Source organism: Carassius auratus, chromosome 6 (genome assembly GCF_003368295.1).
Source record: "Carassius auratus strain Wakin chromosome 6, ASM336829v1, whole genome shotgun sequence".
Lineage (NCBI taxonomy): Eukaryota > Metazoa > Chordata > Actinopteri > Cypriniformes > Cyprinidae > Carassius > Carassius auratus.
Genome location: NC_039248.1, coordinates 20933031 through 20950752, shown reverse-complemented (window position 1 = coordinate 20950752; position 17722 = coordinate 20933031). Strand labels below are relative to the sequence as shown.

The 17722-nt window shown below is 36.9% G+C and overlaps 2 protein-coding genes across 3 annotated transcripts; one reads left to right on the top strand and one right to left on the bottom strand.

The window, feature by feature from the left end:
- Window positions 1–374: 374 nt before the first annotated feature.
- Window positions 375–6708, top strand: LOC113100781 (erythropoietin receptor). 2 transcript variants are annotated; one of them, XM_026265364.1, is made up of 12 exons: window positions 375–642; window positions 896–1010; window positions 1200–1378; window positions 1473–1624; window positions 1721–1856; window positions 3357–3468; window positions 3556–3719; window positions 4213–4355; window positions 4529–4643; window positions 4760–4841; window positions 4964–5051; window positions 5277–6708. In XM_026265364.1, the coding sequence occupies exons 1-12, from the start codon at window positions 537–539 to the stop codon at window positions 5712–5714; spliced, it is 1830 nt and encodes a 609-aa protein (XP_026121149.1). In that variant the 5' UTR covers window positions 375–536; the 3' UTR covers window positions 5715–6708. The 2 variants fall into 2 exon arrangements, with proteins under 2 accessions (XP_026121149.1, XP_026121148.1); XM_026265363.1 differs by having other exon boundaries at window positions 4529–4688.
- On the bottom strand, window positions 6650–17702 carry LOC113100766 (origin recognition complex subunit 1-like). The gene is made up of 19 exons (XM_026265361.1): window positions 17536–17702; window positions 17021–17139; window positions 16684–16811; window positions 15325–15497; window positions 14658–15036; window positions 13815–14040; window positions 13524–13625; window positions 13199–13261; window positions 12407–12508; window positions 12016–12244; window positions 11776–11891; window positions 9974–10075; window positions 9681–9852; window positions 9465–9572; window positions 8180–8329; window positions 7954–8073; window positions 7621–7790; window positions 7408–7495; window positions 6650–7290 (listed from the first exon to the last, which is right to left on the bottom strand). Exons 2-19 carry the CDS (start codon window positions 17116–17118, stop codon window positions 7096–7098), a joined length of 2721 nt encoding a protein of 906 aa, XP_026121146.1. The 5' UTR covers window positions 17119–17139; window positions 17536–17702; the 3' UTR covers window positions 6650–7095.
- Between the last annotated feature and the right edge of the window lie 20 nt (window positions 17703–17722).

The window sequence follows — 17722 nt, the reverse complement described above, 5'->3', positions numbered from 1 at the left end:
ATTATGCCACAGGACCTGGAGCTGTCAGTCAGGGTATGGCAACTCAGTTTCCTCCAACTGACACACACACATCAGACCCCCATACCCTTAAACTCCAGTCAAGTATTGCATTTAATATTATATATCTAGCTACTTTATTTTGTTGGTCGATGAACCAAACTGCCTTTAACATACGAATATATATGTATATATATAATTATTATTATTTGTCAGAGACTTGATACACAGGGGTATTAAATATGAAGTATGACCTCTTCAATTGGACTATATACTTCTACACATTGTATTGTTAAATATAATATAATATATATCTTTTTTTTTTTTTTTTTTTTTTTGCAAGTGATCCATCAGTGCTTGAGTATATATGTGCGTGTGAAGGAGGCAGTTTGTCAGTCTGGGTGCCTGCCTCAATCCCCAGTGCAACCACTTCCTATTACATTTGGCCCCATCTGATGACCACCTAACAACCTCCCCGCCCTCTTCCAAAAACATAAGAAGTACTGAACACTAAAACAACTAGATATCTAAAAAGTCATATGTATGAATGTCCTGTGTGCATGATGGATTCAGCACTCACCTGGTGGATACTTCTTTCCTGTCTGATCAAGCAGGTGCATTTAGAGCCTTTCATATCAAAGCAAGGTAAGACACAAGAGTGAGTTACTCTGTTTTTATTTTAGTTGATTGTGCACGTATCTATTTTATGTTAAGTTAATTCTGCTGAGGAGTTGTTATAGTTGTTATAGTTGTGTTTTAGTTGTAAAAAAAAAAGTGTCAATTCAAGACATGAAAGTTGAGGGTGCATTTAGAGCAAAGTGTAGATCTTCAGTGAATGCTGCAGTGAAACAGCATTTTATTAGTACTGTAGCTACATAGAATGTTTTTTCATTCTCAGATTTTGCTCTCTTGGCTATGGATAAGGACCCAAAATGTTTCACCAGGGATCTAGAAGCCTTCACTTGCTTTTGGGAAGCACCTGCTGGAAAGTCCTATAATTTTTTCTACAAAATGTATGAATAAGGACTTTTTTAGTCTTTTAATATTCTACTGTATTATTAAGCTTAAACTAAAATTAATGGACAATTTACTGTAAAGTTGAGCCTGTTAAGTCAAGAATTAATAGAATTCTGAGATGGGGGGGGGGGGGGTGTATCACCCATGGTGGGCCCACTTCAAGCAAACATGTTTCTATCATACAGCTCATCAGAAGAGAAAACCTGTGATGTGAAACAACAAACTTATGAGGAGAAAAAGGTCCTGCATATTTGCACATTCCCATCAAGAGACGTTTTCATGTATGTCGAGATGCACCTCAGAGTGACAGACAGAGACACCAACACAACCATCTTCAGTCGCACAGTCAGTGTAGAGGATCAGCGTAAGTGCAACAGGAGAACAACAACAATTTACTTTGAAGTTTTAATTATTTATAGTGTATGAATTCCAATTAAATAGATCTGTCTTTCTCCAAGTTTTTCTGTATCCTCCAACAAATGTATCCCTTCATCCAACTGGCGACGTGGGCCAAATGTTAGTTGAATGGAAAAAAAACAACAAATTTCCAATGAACATGCAGTATGAAATTCGTTACAGATCCAAAAACACATCAATCACAGTTACACCGGTGAGTCTAACACATACCCTTATCATAAAATTACTGTATGAATAGTACATAGAGAAGCAGCATTTACTAAATGCAGTCTACACTCACTCTTCATAGGTGGCAAAACACTCCCATAAGCTTGTGTCTCTGGTCGCAGGAGAGAACTGCACAGTGCAAATGAGAGTCAAGCCTGGAGGTGTTTTTTGGAGTGACTGGTCAAGTCCTGTAACAGCTATGGTGCCACAAACAGCAGGTGAGATGAAAAGAGTGTGGTGTAAGTGACACCAACCTTTATTTGAACACTTGAAACCACTAAATGCCATATTTCCACTTTTAATCAACCATTCAAGTCTGGATTTATTGAAATGAAGGATTGTTTCTACATTTAGCATCAACACCACCTCCGTCACAGTACACTGTATAGACAATTGTGAAAAAAATTAAGCCGAAAAATAACATTTTGAGGAAGTGTTCCACAAGAGGACAAAGCCATATCACACAGCTACTTGTGTGATATTGCTCACTTGTGATAGTGTTTATACAACAATTCAACGGCAAGAGTGTGGAAATACATTAGAAACAAGTAATGAAGGAACAATGAGTTGCTACATTGAAAACATTGTATTACTGTAATAAAAGCTTATTGTATTATGTAGAGTATTATGAGAGAGAGATCGACTGAGTGTGTGTGAGATCACTTGCATCTGATACAGCATTAATTCTTCAGCTCAGTCTCATATTCACAATAAAACATTGGTTTAAATGTCCTCTGAGGAAAGCAATATCTTTGTCTTACTATCATTTCATTTGTTAAGGGTGATTTCCAATGATTTCCAGCGCTGTTCAGTGCATTTTTTGGCTGTGTCCTGCTGTTGAAAATAAAAATAACCCTGTTTCAGTCTCTTTCAGTATACAAGTATTTACTGCTGACTCACTCATATAATAACAGTCTCTTGTGGCTATCTAATGGTGGAACAATGATCTCCATCTGGTAATAATGGTGGTACCTAAAATCACCATAATGAACACACACACACACACACACAATTTCTCACAAATACTTTTATTAGATGAAATACTAATAGCCTACTATTTATATAAAATACTATTCATTGAATAATAATATTAAAAAACAACAACAACAGCCATCATAAAAAGTACAAAGGCAGTGCTGTGATACACAATACTAAAGTTAAAAAAAATAACACGATGAGATTTTTTCCCTCAGCCAAATCTATTTGCTCTGGAACGGATATAGTTTAATGAGGCCAAAGTCTTCCCGTGATTTACCCAAAAACAAACATCTCATGTTTAACCACTATGGAGACATCAGAGCCAGTATCAAATTTCAGTAAATCTAGCTGAGATGAGGCTGATCTCATAGGGTTCATGAGCGTTGAACTGCCTGGAGCTCAAATCTCTGAAAACGTTGAAGTAGATTTTCAAATCGATGTTTTCTTTATTAACAAATCGCAAACTTGAAATCTAAACAAGTACATTCTGACCTAAAAAACTCTTAAGACTATATTCTGTGACACAAAAATAGGATTAATTATAAAAATTATAGTGGATTTTGGCATCTGTCATGACACTCGCTGGGTAAATGTCGTGGACATTTTTAACATTAGAGTAAGTAATTTATGACAATATTCATTTGCAGGTGAACTATCCCCTACTACAAGCAAAGAAATTTACCTAGGTAAAAATAACAGTAAAATGTCCAGTCACCTTTCAGTATCTGGCTAATTTTCAGGTGACATAAAGTTGCGTTGCCACACTCCAGATCTGCATCAAGTATTATGCCAATGGAGAGGAGACGTGTATGATGACGGCAGATACAGCTTCCACTACAGACAATTAAACAGGTGTCATGTTTTGTTACATCTATAGAAATTCCTGCATAGCAGTTCGTTTGGTTTGTTAACTGCAGTCCTTCTTGTCTGGTGTTTCAGAAGTCTGTGGGATAGTTGGAAGTTGTGTTCAAGAGACAACGACACTGTCCATCAATGTGTCTTGTATGGGCAAGGGTCCAGTATCTACCAGTTTTACCTCAGTGTTGGATTGCAACCATTCGGTCGAACGTTTTATGCAGAAACTTTTAGTATGAACAGCAGCAGTAAGTAAAAAAAACATGTTAGCCTCCATATGTTAAAATAAATTAAATAAAATAACCTAAAATTTTATAATAAAATAAAACAATCTATAAACTGAGCAAAGTGCCATGTAAATATAATGGTACTTGAATATTGTAACCATTTATTACCATGCGAATACTTTCTTTTTGTTCAATATTTATCTTGATTGCATAACTTGTGGCAGATGTGAGAAAATTTAAATAAACATTTCAGACACACGACTAAAAAAATCACAGAGTTGCAGACACAAAGCAAAAAGTGTTGCAACCATCCCAGGTCTCCTTTACCTGAGAGTTCCACCTCAGGTAAAGGACACCTTGTATAATCCTGTACAACGCCTTTTGTAAGGGTAATATTACAAATGCACTCAAAATTTTAGTTACTAATTCTTCTTAAATTGTTAATGACATCAGTTGAAAGCCTTTCGGTGTCTGGCGTGTTTGCTGACATTTGTCTCTATGCTGTCTTTGACAGTCCAGACCAGGCCTCCAGAAGGCCTGAAGGCACAGCCTGAGGAAGGACGTCTTTGTTTGACATGGGATCCACCATTTTTTAAGATCTCACAGTATCTAAAGTACCAGATCCGATACCAGCGGGAAGGAGAGAGTGAGTGGAAGGTGAGTTTCAACCACATGAAATGAGAAATTCAGTTCATTTAAATAGTTCAGTGTTCACTGGTAGTGGACAGAGGGATATGAACACATTTATATCAGTTATTTAATGACTTTCTTCATTCAGATGTGTAAATGAATAGCCACATAACTCATGTTGAAACTAAATTCTCTGTTAGGATTTTACAACACCCAGTTCCAAGACCAGCACTTGCCTGGATGTTCACACAGGGAGTCAATACACTATCCAGGTTCGAGCCCAACCCAATGGATCGGTGTACAGTGGAGACTGGAGTGAGTGGTCAGAACCTCTCCCCGCCTTCTTACCTTTAGGCAAAGGTAGAAATTTCTGACTTTGAATCATGCACAATGCTTAACAACTCTGAAACTTAAACCATTTCATTTCACAGAGTGGATCTTCATTGTCTGTATACCAGTGGCTCTGCTTATCATTGCTTCTGCAATGATCTCTTTCTTCTCCAGATACTTCCGGTAATGTAATTCTTTCCTAATTACCGTAGAATACACTGTGCATTAAACCTATGTTCTATGACTAAAAACATATGTAAAGAATACAAAGAAATGTAAAATATGTCCTGTTTTCACTCTGTTAGGAAGTTCAAGAAGTCCTTGTGGCCATCAGTCCCAAACCTTAACAATGTGCTGGAAAGCTTTCTGACTGATATCAGTGGATCACACTGGGTAATTCATATCGGCTTTGATAATTATGAATTAGTTTTTTTCTAAATGAGATAATTTGAATTTTAAAACTACTTTTTAAAAATATAATTAATGAACCTATTATTAGCATGTTTTCCCCCTTTTTATAAATAAATATATATATACATTTTTTATAAAACTTTTTTACATTTTATATTTTGAATTTATGTTTCTCATATTATTGTCATTATACTGTCTTCAATTCAGGAGCCAACCTTCAACATCAAGCAATGTGTTGATGACGCTGCTACATCAGTATTGGAGATTCTGCCCGAGAAACAAACTTCAGTAAAATCCTGTAAGAAGTCCACCTCTTTCTCTCTCCCTGATCGGGGCTTCTTGGCTGATGTAAAAAATAAGGAGAATTTCAGGGAGGATTCGGAGATGACTCAAGATTATGTCATTTTGAACAATGATGTGATCCCATGCTTTACATGGAATGACTATGTGTACAGGGATGCTGCTTTATCTCATCTGGCTAATGAAAAACACAGTTGCCCCAGTTGCCCCTGCTCCGCAAATATTCTCAACCATTCCTATCTCCTTCTGTCAGAACAGTCTGATCTTGAAGGTTATCACTCAGACTGTCACCAGTATACCAATCTGGAGATCACAGCAATAGCGTATGAAGCAAATGGAGAGTAAGGTTCAATTTGTCATAAATTCAAAGTTTCTGTGGAATGAGAGAAGCATTTGAGACTTTAAGGAACAGACAAGTTAAGTGGACATATTAACTTTAATCAGCACTAAGAAGGAACTGCACTTAAGTTTCATCATACCAATAACCAAAACATTCAAGAACATCTAGACATGCATAAATGTCAGACCACTGGCTTGAAAAAGACCTTGAAAGATAATATGAAAGTGAATGTGCATCATAAACAGTAGGCTATACTCTAGATGAAATGCAACTTAAGTTGTAAACAACCATCAATGGCATGTTTTACATCAATGTCAAAGTTCAGCTTGCTTATTGGTTTACAGACTCAAACATGTACATTAAGGGATGTCTGTGGGGTACTTTGGGGCTTCAAAAGCAAAAATGTGATGCTTGTATACTTTGTAGAAGCCTTTAGATTCTTCAGTGAAATATTTGATATTTAAGCTTTAAACGTGTGGGAGTTTTTTTTTTTTTTTTTTTAGATAGATGAACATCTTGGTTGTGTTCATCATTCCTGTTTGTGGATTATATGATTATAAATGATTTTTCTTATTGTTTAAATGGACATCGTACAAATGTAAACAGGTTTTTATGGTAAAGTTAATGGTTGCACTTTGCACAAATAAAGTTGGTTAACACATCTATCTATTCACTCTTGTTGAAGAGACGTGTAAGTGTTATGGCTATACTTAAAAAATAAAACTTGCAAGACATTTTTTTTTTGGCAATTTGGATGTGGCTGGTATTTTGTAGTGTTTAAGTGTGATTTAACCCTGAATATTCCTTAACTGTTATGCATGTTATTTAGGCTTTGTTGTAATCATTCCTGAGCAACTATTATGCTTGTTGTATTTCTAATACATTGTCTGTAAAATCTTGTACTGATTATTACACAAGCAATATGTCTCATAATCAGGTCTGAACAGTCAATCGCTTTATTGTATCAAGACATCACACAAGTAAAATCTGAAAAATTTCCAACGTTCTGGTGCTTATTCTTGTACATTTTACATTGACAGTCATTAAATGATAAACACCAAATGAATGGGTCTTTATTTCCAACAATAAAATACATAAAAACTGCTTTAGAATAATGCCTTTGTGAAAATATTCTAACATGATCTAAAGCAAAAAGGTATGTGCTACAATACACAAAATGTACAATTCAAATTTATAGAACTACATATATAATACCAAACATTAAAATTGTATAATTTATTCAAAACAGACTTGGGACAATATCTCACATTCAGTTCATAAGGATTTAACTGTGAAGCTCCAGGTAAAATCGGTTCACTGACTGTCCAAAAAGTGGACAGACCCAGTGGGGATCCACCCAGGTTGCTAGTTAGGTAAGTCTGAGTTTTAGTCAGCCTTCAATGCATAAAGCACATCGTCCTGACTAACATTGAGTCGGATACGGAGAAACAGGTCCAGGCGGCTTCCCTCAAGGAGAAGCAGGCGACAGGAACCCAGTCTCTGACAGACTGCCAGTCCTTCAGACACACTCACCGGCTGCAAACCCTCAACACGACACAGAGCCTGGTGCTGAACAAACACCTGTGGACAAGAAAATAAACAGACATTCATTCTTTTAGGTTATACAATTCCTGAAATATTATTTAGTATAATAAAGATCACGATTCAAATGAGGGTTGATGCAAACAAGTTAACTACCTGTTGGAAAGTGGCCTCTTCTAGACCCAGTCGACGAAACTCTGCAATAACAGCCCTCAGGAAAAGCTGCTCCTGAACAGAAGCGCACCTACAATAACATTAAAGAGAATGGAAGTCTGATTGGAGCCGAATTATTACATTTCTGTTTTTTATTACATTAAGGAGTAATGAGCATACAACTGAGGTTCATAGTTCTTTCACTTTTCTTTTCACCTGATAGCTGCGATGTAGGAAGAGGAGAACATCTCATCCAAAGCCTCCATCACATGGCTCATCCCAACCAATCCACTACCATTCTTCTGACTTCCAGAGTGCTCACAAATCTCTGTGGCCCGTCTGCAGATATCAAGGCAACGTCGTGCATCACCTGAAAGCGCTGCCACCTAGAAGACCACAATCTCATCACGATCATGAGAGGACCACAGGTTCATACATTTAAACTGATAACATCTGTTAGCAAACAACCTCATAGCCCAAGATCAATACAGAGACCACTAGAGTGCTAAAGATGTAACCCACAATGCCCAATATAACATGGATTCATACCTTTCTTGAGACTAGCTGGAGAGCATCTTCTTCAAAAGCCTTCAGTCTGTTCAGTCTCGATGTGATGATCTGTTGTAGCTGTTTAAAGGTATATGGCTGGAAGGACATTCTTGTCAGACCCTGAAGATGAATAAATGACATTTATGTGTTATTTCCATTATTTACAGCAGCTAAAGTCCTTTCAATCATAACTGAATGGCATCTAAATGTTGTAAAATGGTTATACCAGTCGACTGGCAACACGGTTAATCATGATCCTCTCAGGCAGATCCATTGTGTTTGCAATGGTAAGAACCACCAGACGAGCGTTGCGCCTTGTTGGCCAGTCAAACAAGTTATACATCACATTTTGTTTACGGGTCCACAATAGGTCAAGCTGAAAAATAAATAAAAGAGATTAGGCATAAAAAGAGATATTCTTTCAGATTGGAGAGGATTGGAAATGTATAATATTTAAAGTATAAATAACCCAACGACTGACAGGAACTGAGCAGAATAAAAGAAACTAGAACAGATGTCACAGTAAAAACCAACATCTGAATGACAAAAAGATTACATATGAGTACATATGAGTTTAAGGTCAAGCTGGTTTTTGAAACCTGCAGAACGATTTAAAGATAATTACATAAAAAATCACAAAGATACCAACTCAAATCCTATTTCTTTTTCTCAATTTCTTTCTCCATCCTCAATACCACGACTGAGGTGAGACCCTTGAGCAACTGCTCCCCGGGCGCTGCAGCATTGGTTGCCCACTGCTCCGGATGTGTGTTCACGGTGTGTGTGTGTTTGTTAACTACTCACTGCTGTGTGTGCACACACTTGGATGGGTTAGATGCAGACCACAAATTCCAAGTATGGGACACAAAACCTGGGCACGTCACGCACTTTACTGTCCAATAACTAATGTTTTTATTGAGAATCAAATAGTTCTTGAAACTTATGAAATTTAAACTGTTAATAAAAAAAAAAGGTTTGAAAACAAGCAGCTTTATAATTACACAAGGCATACTGAAAATGTCAGCTATTATTTAGAAAAGCAGGAAAAAAAAAAATACACATTGGCGAAGTTAACACAATCCTGGTCTATATAGTACATCCATGTATGTCCGCCATATATGTCTTATCATTTGAAATATGTTAGAAGCAGCAACTTTACACGGCTGCTACAATCTAATGTGAACCTAGAAAAAGGTGCGCTTTTCAAGTGTCTGTGCGTTGTTATATAGGCAATTAAAGGCTCAGGATTAAAGGAATAGTCGACTAATGCTCCAAATGAACGACTACTAGTCGACCAGAAAAATCTTTATTCGAGGGGAGGCCTACAAATCATGAATATTGAATCTTTGAATATTGTATTGGCCAACAGAAGGCTGGGGGCCTTTCAAGTCAAAAAGGTTTAAAACCGGACTAATCTAGAATGATTTGGATCAGCTAATCACAATGAACGATTAGCTAGAAACATGCTACACAGGTGATATTATTAGTGTCACTAGTAACAAATGTCTCACCTCGTCTACTAATAGCACAGTTGTCTCTTTTTTGGGTGCAGGAGCACCGAAGCGTTTCTCCAGTAGTGCAGCTGCATGATCAGGTGTTGCTTTTTGATCAGTCAGTTTCTGCCAGAGCAGGATAAGAGCACAAGTTTATAGAAAATACTATCATAAGACTATAAAAAGGAAGAGGAAATTATATCAAAACTATAGGGGAGGAAGCAGCATACAGACCTGCAGTATTTGTACATAAGCCTGGTGCGGGTCTGTCATTTTCATGCCATTGATCTCGATGAAGTGGAAGTGAGGGATCTCATCTTGTTCAGCGGACTGCTGAAGGGACCGGATCACCTCATGTACTGTTGCAGTTTTCCCAGTACCAGGAACACCTGAGATATACATACACCTGCAGAAGAAAAAAATATTTGATGTACTTTTCAAAATAAATAAATAAATAAATAAATTGTTTCATTGTTTATGAACAAACAAATAAAAAAAAGAAGATGGATATTAAATCTGAATCTTACCCTCCAGTGCCATCAATGACTTTACTCTCCACAAAGTTGTAGATGTCCTGAAACTCTTGTTCTCGACACGGCAAAGACTCAGGAATAGAGGAAACATGCAACCTGTTGCAAAAAAAAAATAAAAAAATAAAAAAATAAATTCCATTTATTCCTCTGATGACAAAACTTTGTCAGCAGCCAAGTCTTCAGTGTCACATGATCTTTTAGAAATTACTTTAATATTCTGATTTGGTGATTAAGAAACATTTTGTATTTCTCTTCTATGCAAAGTAAGTTCAAAACAACAGCATTTATCTGCAATAAAGTCTGTCAATTTTGATAAAATGCCTCCTTGGTGAACAAAATATAAACCTTTTATAAAAAATAAACTAGGGCTATCAGTTGATTACAATTTTTCATTTACCGTATTTTTCGGACTATAAGTCGCACCTGAGTATAAGTCGCATCAGTCCAAAAATACGTCATGACGTGGAAAAAAAACATATATAAGTCACACCGGACTATAAGTCGCATTTATTTATAACCAAGAACCAACAGAAAACATTACTGTCTACAGCTGCGAGAGGGCGCCCTATGTCTTCAGTGTAGACTACAAGAGCACTGAGCAGCATAGAGCGCCCTCTGGCGGCTGGAGACGGTAATGTTTTCTCTTGGTTAACTTCTCTTGGTTCATGTAAAATTAATTTTGATAAATAAGTCGCACCTGACTATGAGTCGCAGAACCAGCCAAATTATGAAAAAAAAGTGTGACTTATAGTCCGGAAAATACGGTAATTAGTTACATTATGTTTTTGATTAATTTATCTAATTAATTGCTAAATAAATTTGATTGAAAATATTTTTGCTTTAAATGAGAAAAAGATAACAAGTATCAAGTATAAATTACACATTTTAGGCTACAACCGCATAACATAAACAATGGAACATAAAAGAAGATAAACAGAGAAACATTTCAGTATTTCTTGTTCATACGATGAAAGTCACTGGTAACCAAAACAGATTTGTTACCAACCCTCTTCAAAATACCTTCTCTTTTATGTTTCACAAAAGAAAGATTTGAAACAACAAGATGGTGAGTAAATTATAACAATTTACATTTTTGGGGGGTGAACTATCCATTTAATGTTTTTATTATTATTATTATTATTATATTCATTAATTAAATTATACTCAAATTTAATTTGAAAAACAAATGCAAATTTTTTTTATTACATTCTCCTCTAGCCAATCATTCCAAGGGGGACTGTAATCCATGATCCATGACTGCGCTGTTTGTTATTTAAAAAAAATTAGCATTTGTTTTTCGGTTTTGTGCATTATTATTTTAAACGTGTTTTTAAATATTTGATCTTTGCTTATTATTTTTCAATCTGTGGCAGCAATACATTTGGCGGCATTCTGCTCCCATAACTTAAAACCGCGGTGTTGATCAAGGATGCACAACAATCCTGCTAATGACTTTAAAGGTAATATATTCTTTGCAAAATTGAGCAAAAACACGTAATTTTGATTTTAAAATATAACACTATCATATACTATCAATACTATCTTATTGACTGAAGTGTTGTATAAAATCACATTTTAATTTGTGATATCCAGGACAAAATCAGCACTCGTGTCATACATATCGCTTATCATGTAATATAAATATGAGGGATTAAAATGTTAAAATATTTTAATCGCTTAATTTTTAATGTAACTAATTAATTAAGTTAACATGTTAAACTAACAGTCCTACTCCAAACATTTAAACACAATGTCAATGTATAGTTTTTCTGGTTACAGACCGAGGAGTTGCTTACCTTGTTCGTGCTTCTTCCAGAACATTCCCTGGCTTCCTGGCCGGTGCACTCCTGCTGGGTATGCTGGGAGTGGCATGACGTGGTGTCCTTGGGGTCCTTGGGGTGGCTGGAGCGGTCTAGAGTTAAATTAAAAGATAAATTAATGGCCACATCTTCATCTGACATACAGATTTGGTTTTGTGAAGCCACATTGACCGCTAGCAGGAAGACTAATCATAACAAAAATCAACGTCTTTGAACCTTCTTGATGGGCGTTTTACGTGGGGTTCTAGCAGAGAAACGGGATTTCTCTATAGATCGGGGTGTTCGGGATCCTCGACGCTTCTTCACTATAAGCTCATCTTCGCTGTCAATCTTTGCCTCCTCTTCCTCATCGCTGCTACTCTGCAGATCAGTTTTAGTAGGTATGAAGCAGTCATCATCATCCTCACCATCTGACAGCAAGTCAACCTTGTTGCCCAATACATTTCTGTAAAAACAGATAACATTGATCATTTAATTCAAAGTAGAATCATCAAATACAAAACAACACCCAGTTAGACAATGCAAGCATCCTGTGTGAACAGTACCATGTATGTATGTATATGTGTGTGTTTTAATTCATAGATTTTACAGACTTAGTGGGACCTACAGCTGCTTTCTGATGCGGGAGGACACAAGCTGGGCAGATTTCCTTTTCGAGCGAGGAGTAGCAGCAGTCTGGATAGGTGAATCTTCATGCTCCTCTTCAGCTCTATCAGTTTGTTAACAGGAATATGAAGAAAAGAGGAAAGAAAATAACACTTTGCATTTAACAACAATCCATTACTCTCACACCACTGCGAGATCATATAAGAGGTAAATGCAATCATTTCAACTTGGTCTGGATAACTAAATTTAAAGATCAGAACTTTAGGTTTGGTGCCATAAATGCCAAAGCAGGTCTGCATAGAACATGCTTCTAATTCACTACTACAGGTTACAAGGCAAAAGTCTTGTTTTCCCAAGGAAATGTGCATGCCTGCTGAATTTAATTAATAAAACATATTTTTTCAATTATTAGTGATGCAGCTAAAGGTCTCAGTTTTTCTCCAAGCATGTAATAGATTGCAATATCATTGCAAGTTACAATTCCATGCCCCCAACCAATCAAGTTTAAAGGCACCTTACAATGTAATATATATAATTCAAATAAAAAAGAATAATGCACATTCAGAAATAAATATTAAATGTGGCTTTTGAGAAATTTGTCTGCTTGCCTCAAAACCTGGTCATGGATGATTTCTGTATGACCACACAATCTTAACAGTTATGTGCTGCCCTCCACTGGTCAACCGATTTAAATGTTTTGTGTAAAACCTGTACACAAAAGTACTACTGCTCAAGTGCATTTCACAAGATTGACTTTGTTTTGCAATATCACGATTACAATTACATCACTTACAGAGCAGCCAGTGCTGGTTCTCTGAGTGCAGCTGAATCTTTCCTCCTGGATGGAGTTCTTGCCCTTGTTTGAAAAAAAAAACAAAAAAACATTAAGGTTACTCTAGGAGTCGTTTAATACTTAAATTAAACATATCAATGCTAAAGAAAGTGAAGCAGGGGCCACCAGTGCACTGGTCTGGATGAAAGTAGTTGTGTGCTCAAACAATTCATTAAGTGTGAAAAAAAAATTAAGCCACATGACACCTTTGTGTTTCATTGGCCAAAGCCAATTCAGAAAAAAAAAATGCATCCCCTCTGTGGGGCAATAAAGGAACATGACTCACTTCAGTCCTCTTAGACCTTCTCTCCTAGGGGTTGCCTCTCTCTTCCTGGGAGTTCTGCTTGTGCTAACTAGTGGCTCTGGATCATCATCCCCAAGAAAGACACTAGGAGGGCAACAGGACTTTTAGAACTAGACTCTACTTTTGTTTTGTTTTCAGTCTTTAAAGTGTGAAGAACAAAACAGCGTTGCTTATTTCTAACTAAAACGAACAGCACAGTACTAAGTAGAAGTACTAAGCCATTTATAAGAACATAAAGAACCAATACATAACTTCTATTGTAAATAGACGTACCTGGTTGCATCATTTTTTTCATGTGCAGTCAGTTTGGGCTTTTCAGGGCTGTGCGAGGACAGAGGAGAGACACGCTCCTCCTCATTAAGATTTAGTGGAGTTAGTCTAATAGAAATGGAGATGCGACCTGTTGGAGACAGGTTTAATTTAGACGTCAGCGTCTTCTCTGTGTGTTCATCAAGAATCTCCCCCAGAACATCATCTCGGGACATGTTTTTAGTCGGACCTACCATAATGGAAGAGAAGCACAAGTCAGTTCAGTTTGTGCTTTAGAAACCATTAAAGGAATAGTTCCCCCAAATAGAAGTTTCTCTTTATTTTACACAAAATAACACTTGCTCACCAAGTAATCCACATGACTGTAGTCTATCAATTAATGTCTTATGAAGCAAAAAGCATGTTTGTAATAAACAAATCCATCATTATGTCAAACTGTTGCTTCTGGATAGAATACGAGTTCTTTATCCATAACTTTTACTGGAGGAAGAGTTATTATAGATTATGGATTGTTATTTTGGTCAGAAGCATTGGTTTAAAGTTAAATTGCTTTAATTGTGGTCATTTATTACAAACACTTTGCTTTTTGATTCATAGTACACTGGAGTTGTGTGAATTACTTGTGGATTATTGGGATGTTTTTATCAGGTGTTTGAACTTTTATTCTGGTGGCACCCATTCACTGCAGAGGATCCACAGGTGGGCAGGAGATGCCATTAAATTTCCCCAGATCTGTTCTGATAAAGAAACAAACTCATCTTGGATGTAGTAAATTATCCACAAATTGTAATCTTTGAGTGAACTATTCCTTTAAAAGCAAAATCTATGTGGATGAATGCCACTCACTGCACAAGTCCAACTTCTTGCGAACATGCGGCCCAGAGGAAGCTCGGCTTCTCCTCTTTGCACTAAGAGCTTTAGCTGCAGAGAGTTTGGAAGCAGAGTGAAGAGACTCTGCTTCACCGGAGTTCAGTTTGTCGGTGCTCATGCTGCTGCGGGTGAGGGTGCCTGACATGGCCCGTTTCATTACAGAGGGCTCTGGGGTTGGAAGAGCACGAGTCTGAGGGCCCCGTGAAGGTGGTGGGGGAGATTTAGGGCTCTGAGGGGGCTGCATCAGCTCAGGATCCAACACTCTGAAGGATTTGGTATCCCACAAGAGTTTGACAAATAGTATGTCTTTGCTCTTGCCCTCTGGAAAGGAATCCTCAGCTGGGACATACTCAATCTAGAATCAAAGTTATAAATTATTATTGGATATAATGGAAATAATAATGATAATTTATTATTATGGATCGTATTTGAAAAATTATACAATTATATAAATACCTTTAAAAAATATAATAAAATATATAATAGTAAATACTTTTACCAAATACAATTAATTAAAAAATAGAATAAATAATTTGGATCAACTACACATGCATTTCTTGATCATAGTGTGATGCACATTCATGTACAAATATGAGCTATCACTTTATTGTTTAAATCCGAAAACTATGCCATGCTAGCTTACCTGTACTGCTCCAAGAATGGTCTCTCCATCCACCTCATTATCACAAGAGTGGTCCTGGTAAAAAAATATCTCTTGAGGATGGGGATCTCTGCCCAAGAGCTTGCGTTTATTCTGAGGTACTTCACACATCCGCACAAACCACTGCACTACTGCGGTCTTTTTCTTTCCTGAATCTGGGTACAAATGTTAAATAAACCAATGCAGATTACTTTATGACTCAATACATGCAAAAAGTCAAGGGAAGTTTATTTATATAGCACATTTCATACACAGTGGTAATTCAAAGTGCTTTACCACCTCCAACATCATCAACCTGAGTACAGGAGCCCCACAAGGATGTGTTCTGAGCCCGCTGCTCTACTCTCTCTACACGTGTGACTGTGTGTCCACTCACACCTCCACTTCATCAAGTTTGCAGCTGATACAGTGGTGATGTGCCTCATCTCCAACAACAATGAGGCTGCCTACCTTGATAAGGTAGAAAGTCTGACATCATGGTGCCAAACAAACTGTCTCTTTCTGAATGTCATCAAAACCAAAGAGCTGATTGTGGACTTAAGGAAGAGGCAGCAGTGGATCAACACCCCACTCATCATTAATGGGACCCCAGTGGACAGAGTGAGCAGCTTCAAATACCTTGGTGTACACATTTCCGAGGACCTGACTTGGACTAACCAACCACATTCAAGCTCAAGTTAAAAAAGCCAGACAACGACTGCACCATCTGGGACTCAGACTTGGCAACACTGGTTGGCCTTTACTACACAGAGCCGTAGTTCACTGAAAATCCACACAAAATCGATTTCAAAATCACAAACGATTATTTTTCGATTTTGAAAGCAATTTTGTGTAGCTTGTCGGTGGACTATGGCTCTGTGTAGTAAATGCCGCTCCACCTGAACCAGTGTTGCAAAGTCCAAGGTTGTTTTTCATGTCCGCGGGTTGAAACGACCCCAATACCAATAATGTAATGTTTAGCCCCTAAAATGCTAATTTTACCAAGGCAACCCTGCCAAAAAACATGTATTTTAACCCCGGGACGCAATTTTTATCGGTGAACCTCCTGGAAACGTGATTAGGCTAATTTGGACTACTTTTGAGAAGCAACTGGGGAGGATTTGTTTTGAAAACCTGGCAATCCTGGTCTGAATGCATGCGCTGGAGAAAATACTTCTTATCACAGGAGCGCCTTTACTGATGAGATGTGCATGAAAATCGCATTCGATTTTTTGCACAGCCCTACCTAGTCCATTGTGTGATTTATAAACAAGTGATAAATTGAGTGATTTATAAATGAGTAAAATTACTACACATTTAAAATATACACATTTTGCATATAAAAAGAGGGCATATTCCTACCATCACTGTATAGTTTGCAAAGTTGTGCCACAAAGGGATTGTCATCGTCATCACCCTCAATCAAAATGCACTGGCCTAAAGACACTGTTGCATCTTCTGTCTTTCCCTCCACAGAAATGGACATAGATCTGTGAGGATCAATCAAAATATCATTGCTGTTAAAATGGGGATTAAAACATCTTTTAACCATTTGAATTGATATGACTACTGGATAAGGATAAAAAAAAACATTTTAAAGAGACTGCTCTCACTCACAAAGCCTCAGAATCAAATTACAAGTTATATTTGTTCAAATCACTGTCTTGTGATTTGATCTGAATGTGGTACGCAGACTTACTCGTAGTATTGCCTTTTGAGCTTCCTGTCTTCACCAATTGGTTTGCCATTCCATTTGTAGGATCTTCTCATTCTCAGTCTTGTGATGTAGCGGCTCATGGTGCAGATTTGATATGAGGTCTGTAAAGAACAGCATCGATTATATACTTAATAATGAAACCAGTAAAAATGGCAATCAGGAGATATATATATATATACACATATACATATATGTGTGTGTGTGTGTGTGTGTATAAGTATAACACACAGACACTAACACTAACACAAACATATATATTAGTAAACAAATATTAAATTGTAGAATTTGGAACTTGTATTATTAAATTTAATGCAATAACTAAGTGATATATTAAACCCCTAAATACCTGGCATTAAGAAAATAACTTTTATTACTGGAGAGGTAAAAATACATTAATAAAATAACCGCGTCTTCTATATATAAGGTATCAAATTTCAAAATTCACTGCGTAACGTTATACAACTTTAAATCCCCAACACCTTTTCTTTCTTACTCACCAGCCGATAGTTTATGCAACCGTCTCAATTCTCCTTAATAAACAAATAAATAAACAACAGTATTCCGTCTCACTTAAACGCTCAGAAATCTAAATTAATATATATATGAAGTTGAACACATCTTTACAGCGCAGTAGTTAAAGAGCACAACTTGCACGACTCTTTCCCGCGCAGATGACGTATGAAG